Raw genomic sequence first — 16,839 nt, 5'->3', positions numbered from 1 at the left:
GCACGAAGTCCAAACGGGTCGATGGGCTAACCGGACGTTTGGTACGAAGTCTAGCTAGGTCGACGGACTGACCGGATAGCTGGCACGAAGCCCAGACGGGTCGAAGAGCTGATCGGACGTCTGACAGGTAAGTGGAGGTAAGTCATTGGAGGGGATTGACTGTGAGTACGCGTTCCCAGGAAGGGAACATTAGGCGTCGATCCGACTTACATCCATTTCGGATATCTAAGTCGAGATCGTGACTAGATTCTGGTCTCGAGGAAACGGAATCTAATTAATATTTTATTTGATGATAAACTGTGCTAACACTCTATTTTGTAGGATATATATTTGCCTCGAACTAACGTTTTCTTGCAGGAAGGAAACCGCTAAAAAACAAGAGTCCGGGCGCTCGGAGGTGAATTTTATCCCCAAACGTCACTTCGCCACGTGGAGATCCCTAGTTGGCTCGGCTACATCATATTCAGGGTGCCCAAAAGGATCCAGGCACTCCGAACCTCCTATATAAGGAGGGTAGCTGAAGTCAAAAATATAACGAACGATCTACTCTCCCGTGCTCTTGCGACGTCTCTCCGACAAAGTGTTGTTATTCTTCTTTCTTTTATTGTCGGTTTATGTTTCTTTACTAATTAATTCCTGTACTTCTTGTTGTAACAATCATTCGAATTATTAGTGATTGCCCAACGAAAGAACTCAACAAGTGCGGGCTTTGGAGTAGGAGTCGCCGAAGGCTCCGAATCAAGTAAAACAACTTGTGTTAGCGTTGCTCTGTCTTTTCTTTTATTCTTTTTCCGCTGCGTGCTTATTCTACGAAAATTTTAAATCGATATTCACCCTCTCTCTATCGAACTCTTCGATCCAACACCCCATCCCCATCATTAATGAATTATTTGATGAATTACGAGGTTCATCATTCTTTTCAAAGTTGAATCTTCACTCGGGCTTCGATCGGATAAGAATCCATCGGTCAAACATTCCAAAACAAACCTTTTAGACTCATGATGGTCATTATGAATTTTTAGTCATGCTTATCGGTTTAACTAATGCACCTTCTACATTCCCAAGTTTACTGAATGATATCTTCAAGCTTTATCTCCGTAAGTTTGTTTTGAATTTCTTTGATGAGGATCATTTGCATCACCTTTATAAAATACTCACTCTTTTGCGTGAGCATTCTCTTTCTGTGAAAAGAGCTAAGTGCAGCTTTGGAACAACTAAGGTGGAATAGCTTGGCCATATTGTAAGCCAAAAAGGAGTAGCTACTGATCCCTCAAAGGTGCTAGTTATGATGGAGTGTCCCACCCCAAAGAGTATCAAGACATTACGTGATTTTCTAGGTCTCACAGATGCATTTAGATGGTGTCTTGAAGTAAAAAAAGTATTCCAAAATTTAAAGGAGGCTATGATGACAACATTAATTCTTGCACTACCTAATAAGCAATTTGTCATTGAACTCGATGCATCCGAAGTTAGAATCGGAATAGTACTTATGAATTATATGAAATTATATAATATCATTCAAGAAAATATTCCAGAGTTTATTGCTAAACAAATAACCTTGAGGATAAGATTGTTTTGAAGGGTGGTGGAATGATAGGATTCTTTAATGGATCTATTCAAATAAATCCTTTAACCTTATTTTCTTTTCTAAAATAAATTTTAAACTTTTTCTTTTATTTTTCTAGATAAATTTTATAATTTTTCTCTTGAAAATATATTTTTATTTTATTTTTTTTAAACTTTTTTTTTCAAAAAATAATTTAGGCCTGTCATTTTTTTTTTTTTCATTTTTCTCTTTCAATTTATTCACGTAATACTCTCGGATTCCTATCCTGCACCGTCCACTGGAGAGGCGACGGTGTTCTTCGCCATCCACTCCGATGGCGACACCTCTGACGCTAGAATTCCTAGCGGCGACAGAGTTCTTGCTCTGCTTCCCCCCGATCCGGAGGAGACGGGCGGACGAGGTGATCTGGAGGAGTCTTCGACGGCGCTGGCTTTTTTTTGGAAGCCACCGCCGGGAAGGTTCTGGAATGGGCTGGTTGATCGGATCTCATTGCGAGATCGGATCCGAATAATCCCCTTCCTACCACAAAATCATTTGAATTGTAGGAACATATTTATATAATTCAATACAACTTTACAATAAATTAATTTATTTTAAAAAAATAAGAAAATTAAAGGGGCTCTCCTAAAACGCGTTTTTTTTCAAATTTTTTTTATTAAACCAGTATCTCATTTGTAATTTAATATTTAAAATAACAGCTGTTCAGTGACTTCAGTCTAAATGAAACAAAACTAAAATGGAGGCGGCTCTTTGTACAGTCACATGATGGATTCGATTAAATCCTGCCCGTTTGCAGTTCGAATCCGCATCCGAGTTCAAGAACAGCGAGTCGATGAAGCGATATTGTTCTTACATCCGAGTTCACTTGGAAGGTGATACCACCACCCATTAGATGACCCCTCAGTCATCTGTCTCCACGAGTTCAGTCTCTGATTCCTTCGCGCCAAGGAAACAACAAATAAGTCGTCCCTCCCCTGTCTCAATCCGATGAGTTCGTCGGCACATTTCGAACGCAAGCTCTTCTCGTCTCTCCTCCATTCGTTGCTGAGCAAACGTCCAAAACCTTAGCCTCAAGATCAATGGCGCCTGCTAGCCATAAATCTCTCTTCCGACTTGTTAGCTTATCGCAGGCAGCAGCTCCACCAGAATTTGATTGCTTCTCCGATGGCCGGCGGCGGCAAAGATTCCAACGCGCAGCTCCTCCACGAGCTGGACGCGCTCACCCACACCATGTACCAGTCCCACACCGCCCGCCGCACCGCCTCACTAGTTCTTCCCCGCGGCGGTGCCGGAGGCACCACCAGCACCGGAGATGCTGTCACGGCTCCTGCACCCTCCGAGCCTCGGCCTCGGTCCCGCCGCATGTCCATGTCCCCCTGGCGCTCTCGCCCCAAGTCGCAGAACGAGGCAGAACATGGGGACGCGGACGACCGCCGTCCGCCGGCGAAGCAGCAAAGTCTGCCTTCGGCGACGGAGGCTGCGGATAAGAAGGGGATATGGGGATGGAAGCCGATGCGCGCGCTGTCCCACATCGGAATGCAGCGACTGAGTTGCCTTTTCTCCGTGGAGGTGGTGGCGATCCAGGGCCTGCCGGCGTCCATGAACGGCCTCCGCCTATTGGTCTCCGTCCGCAAGAAGGAGACCAAGGATGGCGCGTTGCAGACGATGCCATCGCGGGTGCTGCAGGGGGCCGCCGACTTCGAGGAGACGCTCTTCGTCCGCTGCCACGTGTACTGCTCTGGGAGGCCGCTCAAGTTCGAACCACGGCCGTTTTTAATCTTCGCGATGGCGATCGACGCACCCGAGCTCGACTTCGGGCGGAGCACGGTAGACCTAAGCCAGATGGTGAAGGAGTCCATGGAGAAGAGCTTCGAAGGGGCGCGGGTGCGGCAGTGGAACTCGAGCTTGCCTCTCGCCGGAAAGGCCAAGGGAGGCGAGATCGTCGTCAAGTTGAGCTTCCAGATTATGGAGGACGGCGGCGTCGGGCTATACAAGCAACCGGAGAGCGGTGGTGGCCGGAGCAAGGGCAAGGAGTCTTCCTTCTCCTTCGCTCGCAAGAAGACCAAGTCCTCCTTCAGCATTTCGAGCCCAAAGATCACGAGGTCGGACTTGGAGAGACCTCTGACACTGACGGAGTCTTCAGCCGTTGATCCAAACGAGATCGAAGAGTTCAGCCTCGATGACCCCGCGCCGCAGGCCCCGCCACCGGCGGCGCCGCAGGCCCCGCCTCAAAATCCCGACGACCTCGACCTCCCGGATTTTGAAGTCGTAGATAAAGGAATCGAGATACAGGGAGAGAAAGAAAAGCGGAATGAAAAGGAAGAGGAGGAAGAAGCCGAGTCCGTGGAGGTGGCGTCGGCTGCGTCGAGCGAAGTGGTCAAAGAGGTGGTGGTGCACGACAGCGCTCACCTCAACCGCCTCACTGAGCTTGACGCCATCGCTCAGCAGATCAAAGCTCTCGAGTCATTGATGATTAAAGACGAGATCAACCCCTCGAAGGAGGAGCAAGAAGGTGAGTCCCAGCCACTGGATGCGGAGGAAGACGCGGTGACGAGAGAATTCCTTCAATTGCTCGAGCTCGAGGACGAGGAGGACCTAGCACTCAATCTGTTCGATAAAATTCCTCAACCAGAAACAGATCTAGGAAAGGGCAACGACGCCGGCGATAAGGGCGTCTACGTCTCAGACCTCGGAAAAGGTTTGGGTTCCGTGGTGCAGACGCGGGACGGCGGGTATTTGGCCGCCACCAATCCGTTCGACGCGCCGGTGGCGAGAAAGGAGACACCGAAGCTGGCAATGCAGATCTCCAAGCCGTTCATCCTCGGTGATCAGAATCTCACCAGTGGATTCGATCTGTTTCAAAAGCTGGCTTCGATCGGTGTAGAGGAACTCGGCGCAAAGTTGCAGTCTTTGACGTCGATGGACGAGCTGATGGGGAAGACGGCGGAGCAGATCGCGTTCGAGGGCATGGCGTCGTCGATCATCAGCGGGAGGAGCAAGGAGGGGGCGAGCTCCAGCGCGGCCAAGACCGTGGCGTTGCTGAAGACGATGGCGGCAGCGCTGGGCGATGGCCGCAAAGAGAGGATCTTGACGGGGATTTGGAATGCGAGGGAAGAGCCGGTGGCTGCGGAGGAGATTCTGGCCTTCGCGTTGCAGAAGATCGAGGCGATGGCTGTGGAAGCCCTAAAAATCCAGGCCGGGATGGCGGAGGAGGAAGCCCCTTTCGAGGTCTCCGCTGTCCTCCCGAACAAAGCGGAGAAACACCCGTTGGACTCGGCGATTCCGCCGGAAGGGTGGGAATCGACTCTCGCCGGAGCGAAGTCGGTGACGATGCTAGTGGTGGTGCAGCTGAGGGATCCGCTGCGGCGGTACGAGACAGTGGGGGCTCCGGCGATCGCAGTGATCCAGGCGTCAAAGTTGGAAGCAGGAGGAAGGGACGAGGAGGAGGAGGAGGCAAAATATAAGGTGGGGAGTTTGCACGTGGGAGGGATGCGGATGAGGACAGGGGGAGGAGCGCGGCGGAGCGGGTGGGACGGGGAGAGGCAGAGACTGACGGCGAGGCAGTGGCTGGTGGCGTACGGACTGGGAAAGGCGGGGAAGAAGAAGGCGGCGTCGGCAGCGCCGGGGAAGGAGGCAGTGTGGAGCTTGTCGTCGAGGATAATGGCCGACATGTGGCTGAAGCCGATGAGGAATCCGGACGTGAAGATTCCCGATCAATAAAAGGAATATTCCGTGTATCCTTCATTACTACGGCTTGAAAATGTAAGCAGCTGTAAGAAATCATCGTTTTGTCAAAAAGGGCAACAGCTTGAAAAATATTTCCATGTTAAAAAGAAAAACACAATAAAATAAAATAGAAAGATATCATAAAGTTAACATGTCTAGACTTCATCTTCCTCGTCAAACAACTATCCGCAACTTAGCTTTCGAGCTTCATCACGGTGCTTATCTCGTCCAGAGTTCGATATATCTCCTTGGATTCTGGATGTGTCACGTCCGTGGCAACGAATTCACGAAGGGCGCTATCGACTTCGATCCAACTGGACCCTCTCATCTTCTCCAACCCTCTCCCCTTCATGGCTTTCCTTAGATCAGCATCACTACCCGGTTTCTTCGCAAGCGAGTAGAGGTTAGCCAAAAGAGCATATCTGCCACTGTGATCCGGCTCCAATTTAACCAGATGCTGTCCTACTATTTCACCCAACTTGTAGTTTCTGTGGATGATGCAGGCATTCAGCAGAGCTCCCCATACTCCAGCACTCGGCTCAAGAGGCATCCTTCGAATCAAATTCAATGCTTCCTCGAACAGCCCTGCGCGCCCAAAGAGGTCGACCATACAGCCGTAGTGCTCCATCCTAGGCTCGACGCCGTAATCTGTTAGCATAGAGTTGAAATGGTATGTGCCTTGATCTACAAGTCCCCGATGAGAACACGCAGAAAGAACACCTATGAAAGTAACCTCATTGGGTTGCACTCCGCTCTTTATCATCCGAGAGAAGAGATCCAAACATTCCGCGGCACATCCATGAATTGCCAAACCATTGATCAAGGCAGTCCAAGGGTATACATCCTTGTGCGGCAAGCGGTTAAATACCGCAACAGCTTCGTCTATGCATCCACATTTAGAGTACATATCTATTAGTGCCGTCCCAACGAATGAGTTTGTTTCTAGCTTGCTTCTGTTCAGGCATCCATGGATCCACCTTCCTTGAACCAAAGCCCCCGTTCGCGCGCAGGATGTCAAAGCACTGACGATGGTAACTTCATTTGGTGTTTCACCTTCGACGAGCATATCATGGAACAAACATAGAGCGTCTGCCGGTCTATTGCACTGAACATATCCCGCAACCATGGTGCTCCAAGTGACCACATTTCGGTGAGGCATTTCGTCGAACAGACGCCTTGCATCATCGCAACGCCCGCACGTAGAGTACATATCCACAAGAGCACTTCCAATGAACAGATCCCACTTCACTCTCCCACACGCGATGTAGAAACCATGGACGCACATGCCAAGCCAGACGTCCCCTAGCAGTCCGCAGCACTTGAGCACACTGACGATAACCACCTCGTCGATCTCAATGCCCAAACATCTCATCTTGTGAAATAGTTCCAGAGCATCAGACGGTCGACTCTCCTGTATGCAACCGCGCATCAACGCAGTCCAAGGGACGGGGTCTCTCGTTGGCATTTCATCGAACAGATTGCGGGCGATGGGTAAACGGCCGCGCTTGGCGTAGGCAGATACCAAAGAATTCCGAACGAACGAGTCGGAGGTGTACCCAAACTTCCAGATCTGGGCGTGGATTTGATCCAGGTCGATGCCGCCATGACCGGAGACGATTTTGAGGAGGAGAGGAAAGGTGTGCTTGTCGGGAACCACGCCTTCTCGGAGCATTAGCTTGAACTGGGCGAAGGCTGTGCTGTGGCCAGCGAGCCGCGAGTGGCGTCTCAAGATGGAGTTCCACGAAGAAGCCGTGAGTGATTTGATCTGGAGGATAGATGCCATTTTCTTATGATTATGATGCAACAAACCTTTGTCATGGCGATGCCATATTCAAACTTCTATCAAGTAATTGATACACGCCTATTTGCAAATAAATACAACTTATAACACATACAATGCCCTTGGTTTATAAATCAAGTAGATTGTAAATAAGAATCGAGTTTCTCTTAAGCAACCTCAATCCCCTAGACAATGTACAACACTATCCTCCCTCTCACCAAATGTGGTATGCTCTATAGACGGAATCAAGATGAAGCATCTAAAACTACAAGTTTCTCCTGGAGTTTTGCGACCCGAGCCTGCATAATGGATATCGTGCAACAATGGAGAGATGTTTAAGCAATGCTCAAGGTTTATGATTGAATCATTGATTTGGAGAGGAAGGACATGAACCTTGAAAGATTTGGAACGGCGAATAGATGGATCAAGCTGCAAAGCGACTGAATATGCCTCCTCTGCACCATTCCATTCTTCCATTGCCAATAGTACATCACCTTCGCATATGTATGCCTACGAGCGAACGTAAGTACACAACATTGATACCTCGTCAGTGAATGATCTAAGAATAATAGCTAAGCGCATAAGGGACAATGCATATCGCACTAAGGCTGTACAATCATGTCACAGAAGTTCATAATGCTATTGAAAACCAAACTCTAGAAACTCAATCGCTTTCTTATCTTTGAAACTTCCTTATAAGCAAGTTTTCAATCCTTGTATAAACAATAGACAACTAATCCTAAGGATGCATTTTCCTCGGCAGAATGAATTAAGATGTGTAGTTTAACTAGATGGTTATTGTTTCAATGAAATTTAAACATACCATGCTAGGGGTTCCCAACTCAAATCAACTAGTCAAACCAAGCTTTTTCATCAAAACAAAAATAGGAACTGCATTTTGGTTGGAATCAATAGATGGTAAAATTGAACAATGCATATACAAATCACCCAAGTTGGATTGGTATGGGAAGTAGCCTATCCGATATTTTCTGAGAAATTATAAAAGTAGAGATTTTAAAATATATATATATAAATGAGTTAATATAGAATCCTTTAATTGAAAGTCAAAATGAATTAAGCATTATAGTGAAAAAAAAAATTGTCTGAAGGGTGTGGTGTGGTGCGGTAAAACAAAGGGCAAACCATTGATATCTACATTCTTTAGTGCTGCACTAAACTCTTTGTTTCATTATAAGTACCAACAGCTTATAATGAAAGACAAACCTAGAAAAAAAATGAGTGAGCTAGCTAATGAACTTGAATTCTCAGTATTGCTCATAAAATTTTTCATTAGAACTCGTGCAGTATCCTAGATCTTGCTATCGTTCCAAGTATACCAAGGCAGATTTTCTAATCAAATTTCTGGTTGAAAACAAGATCAAGATGAAAGAAATCTGTTCAGGAACTATATTTGATGCTTTCGTCTGTTTTCTAGCATTGATGCCTGAAACAGTAGGGAAATAAGCCAACCAAGAAACAAATTTACCTGTGCGAAATTAGGAGCTAAAAGAGAAGCTCTTTTAGCATCTTCAAGAGCACCAATTTTATCTCCCATTGTTAATCTCACTGAAGACCTAAGTAAAGAAGTAAAGAAATGCACCAAAATGGTTGAGCAGCAATGAATTACAATTGATAGCAACTATCTCAATATACGCAAACCTGCTTTTGTATATGAGATGCACACCACCAGAAGGCTGAAGATCAATGGCCTGCAAGCTAAAAAAAGCTGGTTAGAAGACGAAATTCTCAAAATTTTCTACCTCTTTTAAACCCTAATCGAACCTTAACAAAGAATCTCTCTCTTTTTCCTAACCTGGGAAAGGAGCGACTCGGCCTCGGCGGCGTTCCCCTTCTCGAGCGCGTTCTCCGCCTTCTTACTGAGAGCAAGCGCCTCGAGGTTCCTTCGAGGATCGAACCCTGGTCCGCAGATCTCGGCCAGGATCTGGCCAGCCTTAGCGGCGGTGCCGCAGTGGCCGATCAGGGCCCCCGCGGGGAGGACGGCGAGGTTGGGACCGCCTCCGCACCGACCGAGACAGCCGCAGGAGACCACAGATATGCCTGGAGGGCATATGGAGGAGAGAACGGCAAGGATCTCCCGGGATCCCTGTCGCCCGCAGGTCCGGTTGACGCAGACCCTAATCTCAGCCTCCGTTGCTCCGTCTGGAGGAGCAGCGGCCACGATCCGCCACCTGGTCTTGGATGAACCGTAGAGGCGGCGGGCGGCGGCGCAGTAACCAGCTGAGTGGATACCGAGCGCCATGCAAGCGAGTCTCGGAGTGCTTGGAACGGTGAAAGGAAATTTGGCTCGCGGGTCGTGGCTTATCCGGCTGAAGGATTTATTCCGAGTTGGCGAGGGGACATGGGGACACCCCATTTTGGGGACAGAGGATCTCAACTCATTTATTCCAAACAAGTTTTGAAAAAGGATGAAGCTGAAACTGTAAAAAAGTAAAAATAAAGTGGCGTCGCCCGGACTCGAACCGAGATATGATTTAACCCGGACTCGAACCGGAGACCTTCAGTGTGTTAGACTGACGTGAAAACTAACTACACCACGACACCAATGTCAAATTTCTAAACAAGTTTTTAAAAAGGAATAAGATGAAACTGTAAAAAAGCAAAAATAAAGTGGCGTCGCCCGGACTCGAACCGGAGACCTTCAGTGTGTTAGACTGACGTGATAACCAACTACACCACGACACCAATGCCAAATTTCTAAATTTTTTACTTTATATAATTTAATTAATCGACCTGTATCGAAAAAGATAGCGTATAACTTCTTTTCTCAAAAACATTTTATCCTTATTATCTATTTTTCCAAATAAATGGACCTTCAAGCATCGCTTATGTTCCATGGCTATTGTAAGGTAAAGGTGGCTTAATTTTGAGAGTTGATTTTTGATCGATACATTTCCGAAATGCTCATGGGTACAAATTACATTCTCAGAAAAAAAGAAGTATCATAGAGAAGCCATTTTATGCAAAAACAACTAGACCTTAACCCTCTCCAATCTCCTTCAAATGGTTAACAATCTACATGTTGACTTATATTAAACATGATCTTCTACCACTCCAAATAGTACTTGTTTAGAAACAAAATGCGTTTTAGAAAACAGCTAGAACAGCAGAAGACATACTACAACACACAAGAAGAGGAAGATCCAAATCTGATGCAGTAAGCATTCCAAATGCATCAACTGCCTAAGCCTGGTACTCTTCCCATTCAGTGTCAGATAGTAAGATTGCTCATGGTGTAAACTTTCTCCGTGGATGCCCGAAACAAATGGGGGATCGTCGCTAACGAAGCCGCCGAGCCCAAAAGACCCTGATACATGTCCGTTGTCTTGGTGGAATTGCGGCTGCTGCTGATGCATTGGATAAGATAATGGAGCATGATCATAGGGCATGCGGGTTGTTGGACGTCGTGGAACATCAGAGTCTCCCTTGGCTGCGGTCTGTTGGAGTCGTCCGCAGCCGTAGAGCGGGACAAGAGTGTCTTGGGAGAGACGGGCCTTGCACACGGGGCACTGCTTATGCGAGATGCTTTCAAGTTGAATCCACTGGTAGACGCAAGGCCAGCAGTAGAGATGGCCACAGAGCGTGACGACCGGCTCTACCGCGCAGTCGAAGCAGATATTGCAGTCGAAACAGGCGTCCACCGATCGTGCTGGTTCGGTGACACCTAATGTGCTGGAATTCGAGGGTGGTTCTTTCATTGGAGGTTTGTCCATTGTCTGAGCACAGGAGCAGACACCGACGCCGTGAGCCATCTGCACTTGGACCTTTTGAAGTGTGTTTGGTTACTGATGCTCACTGCAGAAAACAAAAGCAAAACATATTACGAAAATATTAAAAAAACATTTAAAATATACAATTTTTTGTATTCCTATGGGGTTTCTAGTTTTTATTTTTTCTATTTTAAAATAAATTTTAATTTTTATTATTATTTTATTTAGGAATATAAACCCGAGGGGTCTAGGTATGGGCCAAGTCAAGTCTGTGTTGGATACACTGCCCCCTTCTCAGCCTGACACGATACCCAAACAGACTAATCGAGTCAGGCCATTGTCTGTTGAATAACTCCATTTCGACACCACTCGAAAAACAAACTAATGAAATACATTGAAACAGATTTTTTACAAACTCAATCCTAACCAAACTAGAAAAGAAATAGACTACAATAATCACAAGAAAGAAGAAACTACGATTAAACTAAAACAAAAATGCCAAGCAATAATTCATCAATGTCCTAATTGAGTTAATCAACCAAGTTCATATGCAGTCAATTAACTCCGACAATAATAGTTTCCACCCCAAAATTGACTGCTCAACGCACACATGATTCCCCCCTTCTTCTTCTTCATTCACAAGTCAATAGAGAAACAAAATGAAAAGGGAAGAAGAATTCCTCTTTCCTTTTTCCTCCAATTTCCAAGAACCAAGTGCGTCGACTTAAGGGGGAAAAAAACGAAATGATTCAGGTTTACCGACGCATTGGATTAAAACCACGGCGTCCTTCAGGATCGCCAGTCTTTTCGAGATCTCTAAAGCAAACAAAAAAAATGGAAAGAAACGAAAACCCAACAAAAAAAGAGAGGCCAGAAGAGCGAGAGAAGTTCCGAGAGCACAAACCTAAGCAATCGGCGCAAGGAGCTACGAATGAAGAGCTCCAATGGCGAATCCCGCTCCAACGCTACCCGAATCGTTGAGGAGGACGGCCGATCTGCCCTCGCTTTATAGGGCGCTGCGGAGGCGAGACCGCAACGAAACCACAGTGAAGAAACCATACACTTGACGAGCGACGAACGCCTTTATTCTGTAATTATACAGAAAAAAAATAGGGGCATCACGAATAACAAACTTTTTCAACCTACGCCAGAAATTCTGACCCTACTTTAACCTGCGAGCACTGACAATGGACCCCATGCCAATCGCGAGTACGAGCAAAGGTATTGTTCGTAGAAAAGAACAACTATAAAGATTACCTTCTCACGTTTTCATGGACGATTTAGATTGGAACAGATTCGTGTTCATATTGTGCGCATTTCACGTGGAATCGATTTCATTTAATGACTAAAATAAAAAGGATACTCTTTTTAAATTTTTATAAAAATATTTGAACCAAATTTATTGGCGCAACATGAATATTTAAATATGGAATTGAATTGCCAAATTTCCAGTGCGTTATGCATGAAGCTGAATAGGTTATGGACTTGTGGTTGTTGGAAATTTCGCATTAATTAAGGTCTTATTCGTTTGTTTGAATCCTTTTATTTGTCGACTTGACTTTGAACAAAGTCCTTTGGCTTCCCACTTGACTTAAAGCTTAGTATTTCTTTAGATTTTACCGGAAAAGAAGTCTTCTTTTTTCATTGAGGGGAAATTTCATTTTCTTTTCTTAACCTCGTGTATGTTGCATTTTTTAGAATGCCCTTTACAATTTTTATTTTTTTAAAAATATCCTTTTTAAGGTTGGCATACTCTAGTCACCAGTGGGTTGTTTACCATGGAGCACGGACTATTCTTTATTATTTAGGTTAAAAAAGATCCGCGGATGGTTTATTTTATATGGCTCACATTGCGACTTGTCATCTTTAATAACGATGACAATAAGCGATGTCGCCAACACAAGGTCATTAGCCTCTGCTTTTACTTTGCCAACTTTTTCTATGACGACAATTTGCTCACTTGTGAATTAAATACATGAGCAATTATTATAGGCTATAATTGATATACTAGGTAAGTCAGAAAAGTAAATAATAATTACAATTAATCTTATTCATTATTTTTGAAAGTTTTTTAATCGATCATCAAAGTAAATTAGGAAGCACATACAACGAATAACCCAAAAATTCAACATCCTTTGATTACACTCTCTATTTGAAAAAAAAATTCCTGCAAATATACTGTAGTTGAGATTCAAATCGTGAGTATCTAGATGACAATCTAAATATTCTACCATAATATCATGGCCCCAAGGATAACAAGAGAGAAAAATAGATACAAGATGAAGTTGCTTTTGCATAATCCTTCGAGAAGAGCTTTAATTTATTTATGAGATCCCTAAAAATAAAGAAAGAAGAAAATGTCACTTGTAAAAAATATATTAAAGTCAAGTATTTTTCTAATAATCTTTATTTTTAGTAAAAATTTAATATGTATTTTTTGACAAATTTAATTTCGACATTTTTGATATTTTTTCAACTTGTTTTCTTTCTTCCTATATTTCACTATTGATAGGATATTAATAAAAAAAAAACTAAAGGAAGAAAATTTATTATTTTCATCCAATGTAAATGTAAATTATTTGTTATTCGATTTTTAATTATTTCAATGACTTTTATGATTTTAAAAGTGTTTTCAATCTAGAATTTTATAAACACTATAAAAATTTAATGGTATTCAAATTAGATTTTTGTAGAGTTTTAAAAAGTTATATAGTATTGAAATTTGATTTTTTAAAACTCTATGAAAATCTTTTGGTATCCAAACTTTTATAAATTTTTATGGATTCTTTTAAATTTCTTTAGATACAAATTTTAACCCTTTAGTAAACTTTAAAAAATAAAAGAAAAAAAATCATTTATTCATCCTTGATATTTCTATGGACTTTTAACCCAACGCGTCTCTCTCTTTTCGACCTCCATTGCCTCTCTTTTCCCTTTCTCCATGATTCTACCTCTTCCTTGCTCCAAGATCGACCTCCTCCGCCGTTGAATCTAAGCTTCATCTGCTAATCAAGTGTTCTCTTTCCAATGTAACACACGTCAAGCTTTTTTAGGATTGTGCCGGATTGCATAATTTTCTTTGCAAGGAGCGTCATTCTAATGAATTTTCAACATCATCCTTGCTGGATCAAGTTCATGATGATGATTACTTTGATCAATTATTTGATACTAAAAAATAACAACGAACAAATGACAATGTATGAAGAGATACAACAGCGAATTAAAAGTGGAGTAATATTCATCATATTGGCAATTGATGCAGCGATAAAGGAGAGTTCACCTGTCATGGGTCAATTGACACGGTGTCGGTCAAAATCAAGGCGGTCAACGCCGGGCTTACAGTTATCCCGGTCAGCAATGGAGTGGCCGAGCGAACATCACCCGGCCGGCCGGTCGGGGCATCATGAGTCGGTTGGCAGGGAAATGAGCCGCTCTGACCACTCGTCCGACGCAAGGAATGACATTACACAGGAGGAGACAAGAAAGCAAAAGGGAACATGCCATCTATCATTAAATATGAGGAAGCCAAGACAAAGAAGAACACTACATTTATCATCAATGCATGGAAGTCAAGACAAATAAATCTTCCTCTAGCAATTAATATCATTAAATAAGGGCAGATAAACGATCACAGAAAAAGGTATAAAAGGGTACACCAAGTATGAGGAAGGTAAGATTTTCTATTTTTTGGATTATTCATTCTCTTTCTGATTTTGACTTGAGCCTCGCAGGGCCAATGCCAGGGACCCCTTCCTTGGTTTTGGTTTTGTTTTGTAGGATCGAGGTCTTCATCCCGTTAGCGGTCATCCCATTCCCAGCTTTCCAGCTTCCTTCATTCGGGCGTGATCAATTTGGCGCCGTCTGTGGGAATGTTGCCTGCATCCGAATAAAAAGATAGAAGACGTTGGATGACTCACAATAGTGACACTGACGCAAGAGGAACTCGATGCACTAATACAAGCTCGAGTGACAAAAATATTGGAGCAACAGCAACAAGTGTTGGTCGATCGACCAATGCATGAGCCCGCTGCCTCTATAGCAGGTCGGCAGATTGAAAGAGAAAGAGAAGATCGAACGGATCAACTTTCCGCTCGAGAGCCAAATAGGAGACCGATCAGCTCCTATGGGGGCGCCTGTAATGCACCAATCCCTTCAACCGAGCACTATCATAGACTCCCCCAGTAAAAAGAGGCCGGGCGGATAGAGACCGAGGATCTTCCTCGGATGAAGCACCCATACAGGATGCACGAAAGGGAAAAGCACCGAGAGAAGATGACTCACTCGAACGGGTCAATTAATAATTTTCGGATGAGATCCTAAATGACCCTCTTCCGAAACATTATACCCCGCTAACGATCGGAGAGTACAATGGAACAACCGATCCTGATGACCATTTGGTCAAGTTTGATAATGCTGCTACTCTTCACCAGTACATGGACGGAGTGAAGTGCTGAGTCTTCCTTACTACTCTGTTTAGATCGGCGCAACGGTGGTTCAAGCGGTTGCCAGACAGCTCGATCTACAGCTTCAAAGACTTCTGTGTGGCATTTCTACACCACTTTGTTAGTAGTCGCCACCACCAGAAGACTAGTGTGAATTTCTTCTCGTTGAAGCAAGGGCCTCGAGAGGCCCTGAGGGCCTATATCCAACGCTTCAATCAAGTAGCAATGGACATTCCAGCAATCTCCTTAGATGTGTTGGTGAACACCTTCACCCAAGGGATCACCGAGGGAGAGTTCTTCTGATCGCTCATTTGACGGCCGCCGAAGGATTTTGGTCATCTCCAAAAGAAGACCAATGAGTACATTAATGTGGAAGAAGTCCATGCAGCAAAGAAGAAAGAGGTGACCGCCGAGCCCCAATAGCATTCGAGCGACGTTAATCGAGCAGTCATCAGTCACGTAAAGGGCCCTAGTCGAGAGCTCCTTCACACCAGGAGACTGAGCCACATGTCGTACAGTAGGTGGCGACCACTCATCCAAGAGGCAAGAGGTGGGCACTAGGGTTGTAAATGAACCAAGCGTTCGTGAACAAGCTTGGTGTTCGGCTTGGTAAGAGTTTGTTTATGTTCGTTCAATATACATAGGTTCGGCCACCACCACCAAGCTCCAAGGGATGCAAGAAACAAAGCCTCCTTTCTCTCCTTCTTCTCCTAGCAAGATCCGGCCACCTTCTAAGCTTCAAGAGATGATGAGGTTCGGCCAAGGAGAGGAAAGAAAAAAGGAAAAAGGAAAATAAGAGGGCCGGCCACACCAAGGAAGAGAGGAGAGGAATAGAATAGAGTTCGCACCCATGAAGGCACCCCTACCCCCTCTTTTATAATCCTTGGTCTTGGCAAATAAGGAAAATTTAAATAAAACCTTCCTTATTTTCTTTGCCATGAAAAGGAAAATTTAATTGATTAAAACCAATTTCCTTTTCTTAATTATAATGGTCGGCCACCTCATAGCTCCAAACAAGGAAAGATTTAATAACACAAGAATTAAAACTTCCTAATTTGTTTCCAGAAATTTTAAATAAAAATTTCTCTATTAATTTTTCCCTTCATGGCTGGTTATAAAAGGAAATTTTATAAATTAAAATCTTTCTTTTAAACATGTGGATGATTTCCAAAAAGGAAAGTTATATTTAAAATTAAAATCTCCTTTCAATCTATAAATAAGAAAAGATATCAAATCTTTTCTTAATCCTTTGTAGAAACTTATCAAAGGAAAAAATTTATAATTTTAAAACTCTCTTTTAAATCATGAACATGGTTACAAAAAAGGAAAGTTTTATCAAAATTAAAATCTTCCTTTCAATCTACAAATAAGGAAAGATATCATATCTTTTCTTAATCTTTTGTAGAAAGGAAAGATTTAAATTTTAAACTCTCTTTTAAAACCATGGAATCCACATAAGAAAAATTTTAAAAAGTAAAACCCTTTTAATTTGATTAGGGTTGGCCACTTATGCTTGGGCTCCAAGCATTGGCCGGCCACCTACTTGGCTCATCCTATTGGTCTTGGCCGACCCCATTAGGATAGGTAGGAAGGTGG

General features: G+C 44.0%; 4 protein-coding genes and 1 non-coding gene across 5 annotated transcripts; 1 reads left to right on the top strand and 4 right to left on the bottom strand.

Annotated features, from left to right (window-relative positions):
- The first annotated feature begins 2,476 nt into the window (after positions 1-2,476).
- Positions 2,477-5,451, top strand: LOC122023387 (protein PLASTID MOVEMENT IMPAIRED 1-like). Its single transcript, XM_042581462.1, has one exon. It carries the CDS (start codon positions 2,732-2,734, stop codon positions 5,285-5,287), a length of 2,556 nt encoding a protein of 851 aa, XP_042437396.1. The 5' UTR covers positions 2,477-2,731; the 3' UTR covers positions 5,288-5,451.
- Positions 5,339-7,076, bottom strand: LOC122023388 (pentatricopeptide repeat-containing protein At1g50270-like). Its single transcript, XM_042581463.1, has one exon. It carries the CDS (start codon positions 7,074-7,076, stop codon positions 5,487-5,489), a length of 1,590 nt encoding a protein of 529 aa, XP_042437397.1. The 3' UTR covers positions 5,339-5,486.
- Positions 7,077-7,115: 39 nt separating this feature from the next.
- On the bottom strand, positions 7,116-9,333 carry LOC122023389. The gene is made up of 5 exons (XM_042581464.1): positions 8,887-9,333; positions 8,733-8,782; positions 8,560-8,647; positions 7,467-7,583; positions 7,116-7,372 (listed from the first exon to the last, which is right to left on the bottom strand). Exons 1-5 carry the CDS (start codon positions 9,331-9,333, stop codon positions 7,319-7,321), a joined length of 756 nt encoding a protein of 251 aa, XP_042437398.1. The 3' UTR covers positions 7,116-7,318.
- Positions 9,334-9,702: 369 nt separating this feature from the next.
- TRNAV-AAC lies at positions 9,703-9,776 on the bottom strand. The gene has a single exon. It is a non-coding gene; the product is annotated as a tRNA-Val (tRNA).
- A 165-nt stretch (positions 9,777-9,941) lies between these two features.
- LOC122025757 (E3 ubiquitin-protein ligase RMA1-like) lies at positions 9,942-11,916 on the bottom strand. Its single transcript, XM_042584629.1, has 2 exons — positions 11,706-11,916; positions 9,942-10,886 (listed from the first exon to the last, which is right to left on the bottom strand). Exon 2 carries the CDS (start codon positions 10,841-10,843, stop codon positions 10,190-10,192), a length of 654 nt encoding a protein of 217 aa, XP_042440563.1. The 5' UTR covers positions 10,844-10,886; positions 11,706-11,916; the 3' UTR covers positions 9,942-10,189.
- Between the last annotated feature and the right edge of the window lie 4,923 nt (positions 11,917-16,839).

This window comes from Zingiber officinale, chromosome 9B (assembly GCF_018446385.1).
Source record: "Zingiber officinale cultivar Zhangliang chromosome 9B, Zo_v1.1, whole genome shotgun sequence".
Taxonomy (NCBI): domain Eukaryota; kingdom Viridiplantae; phylum Streptophyta; class Magnoliopsida; order Zingiberales; family Zingiberaceae; genus Zingiber; species Zingiber officinale.
This window is presented reverse-complemented; position numbering and strand designations above follow the sequence as displayed.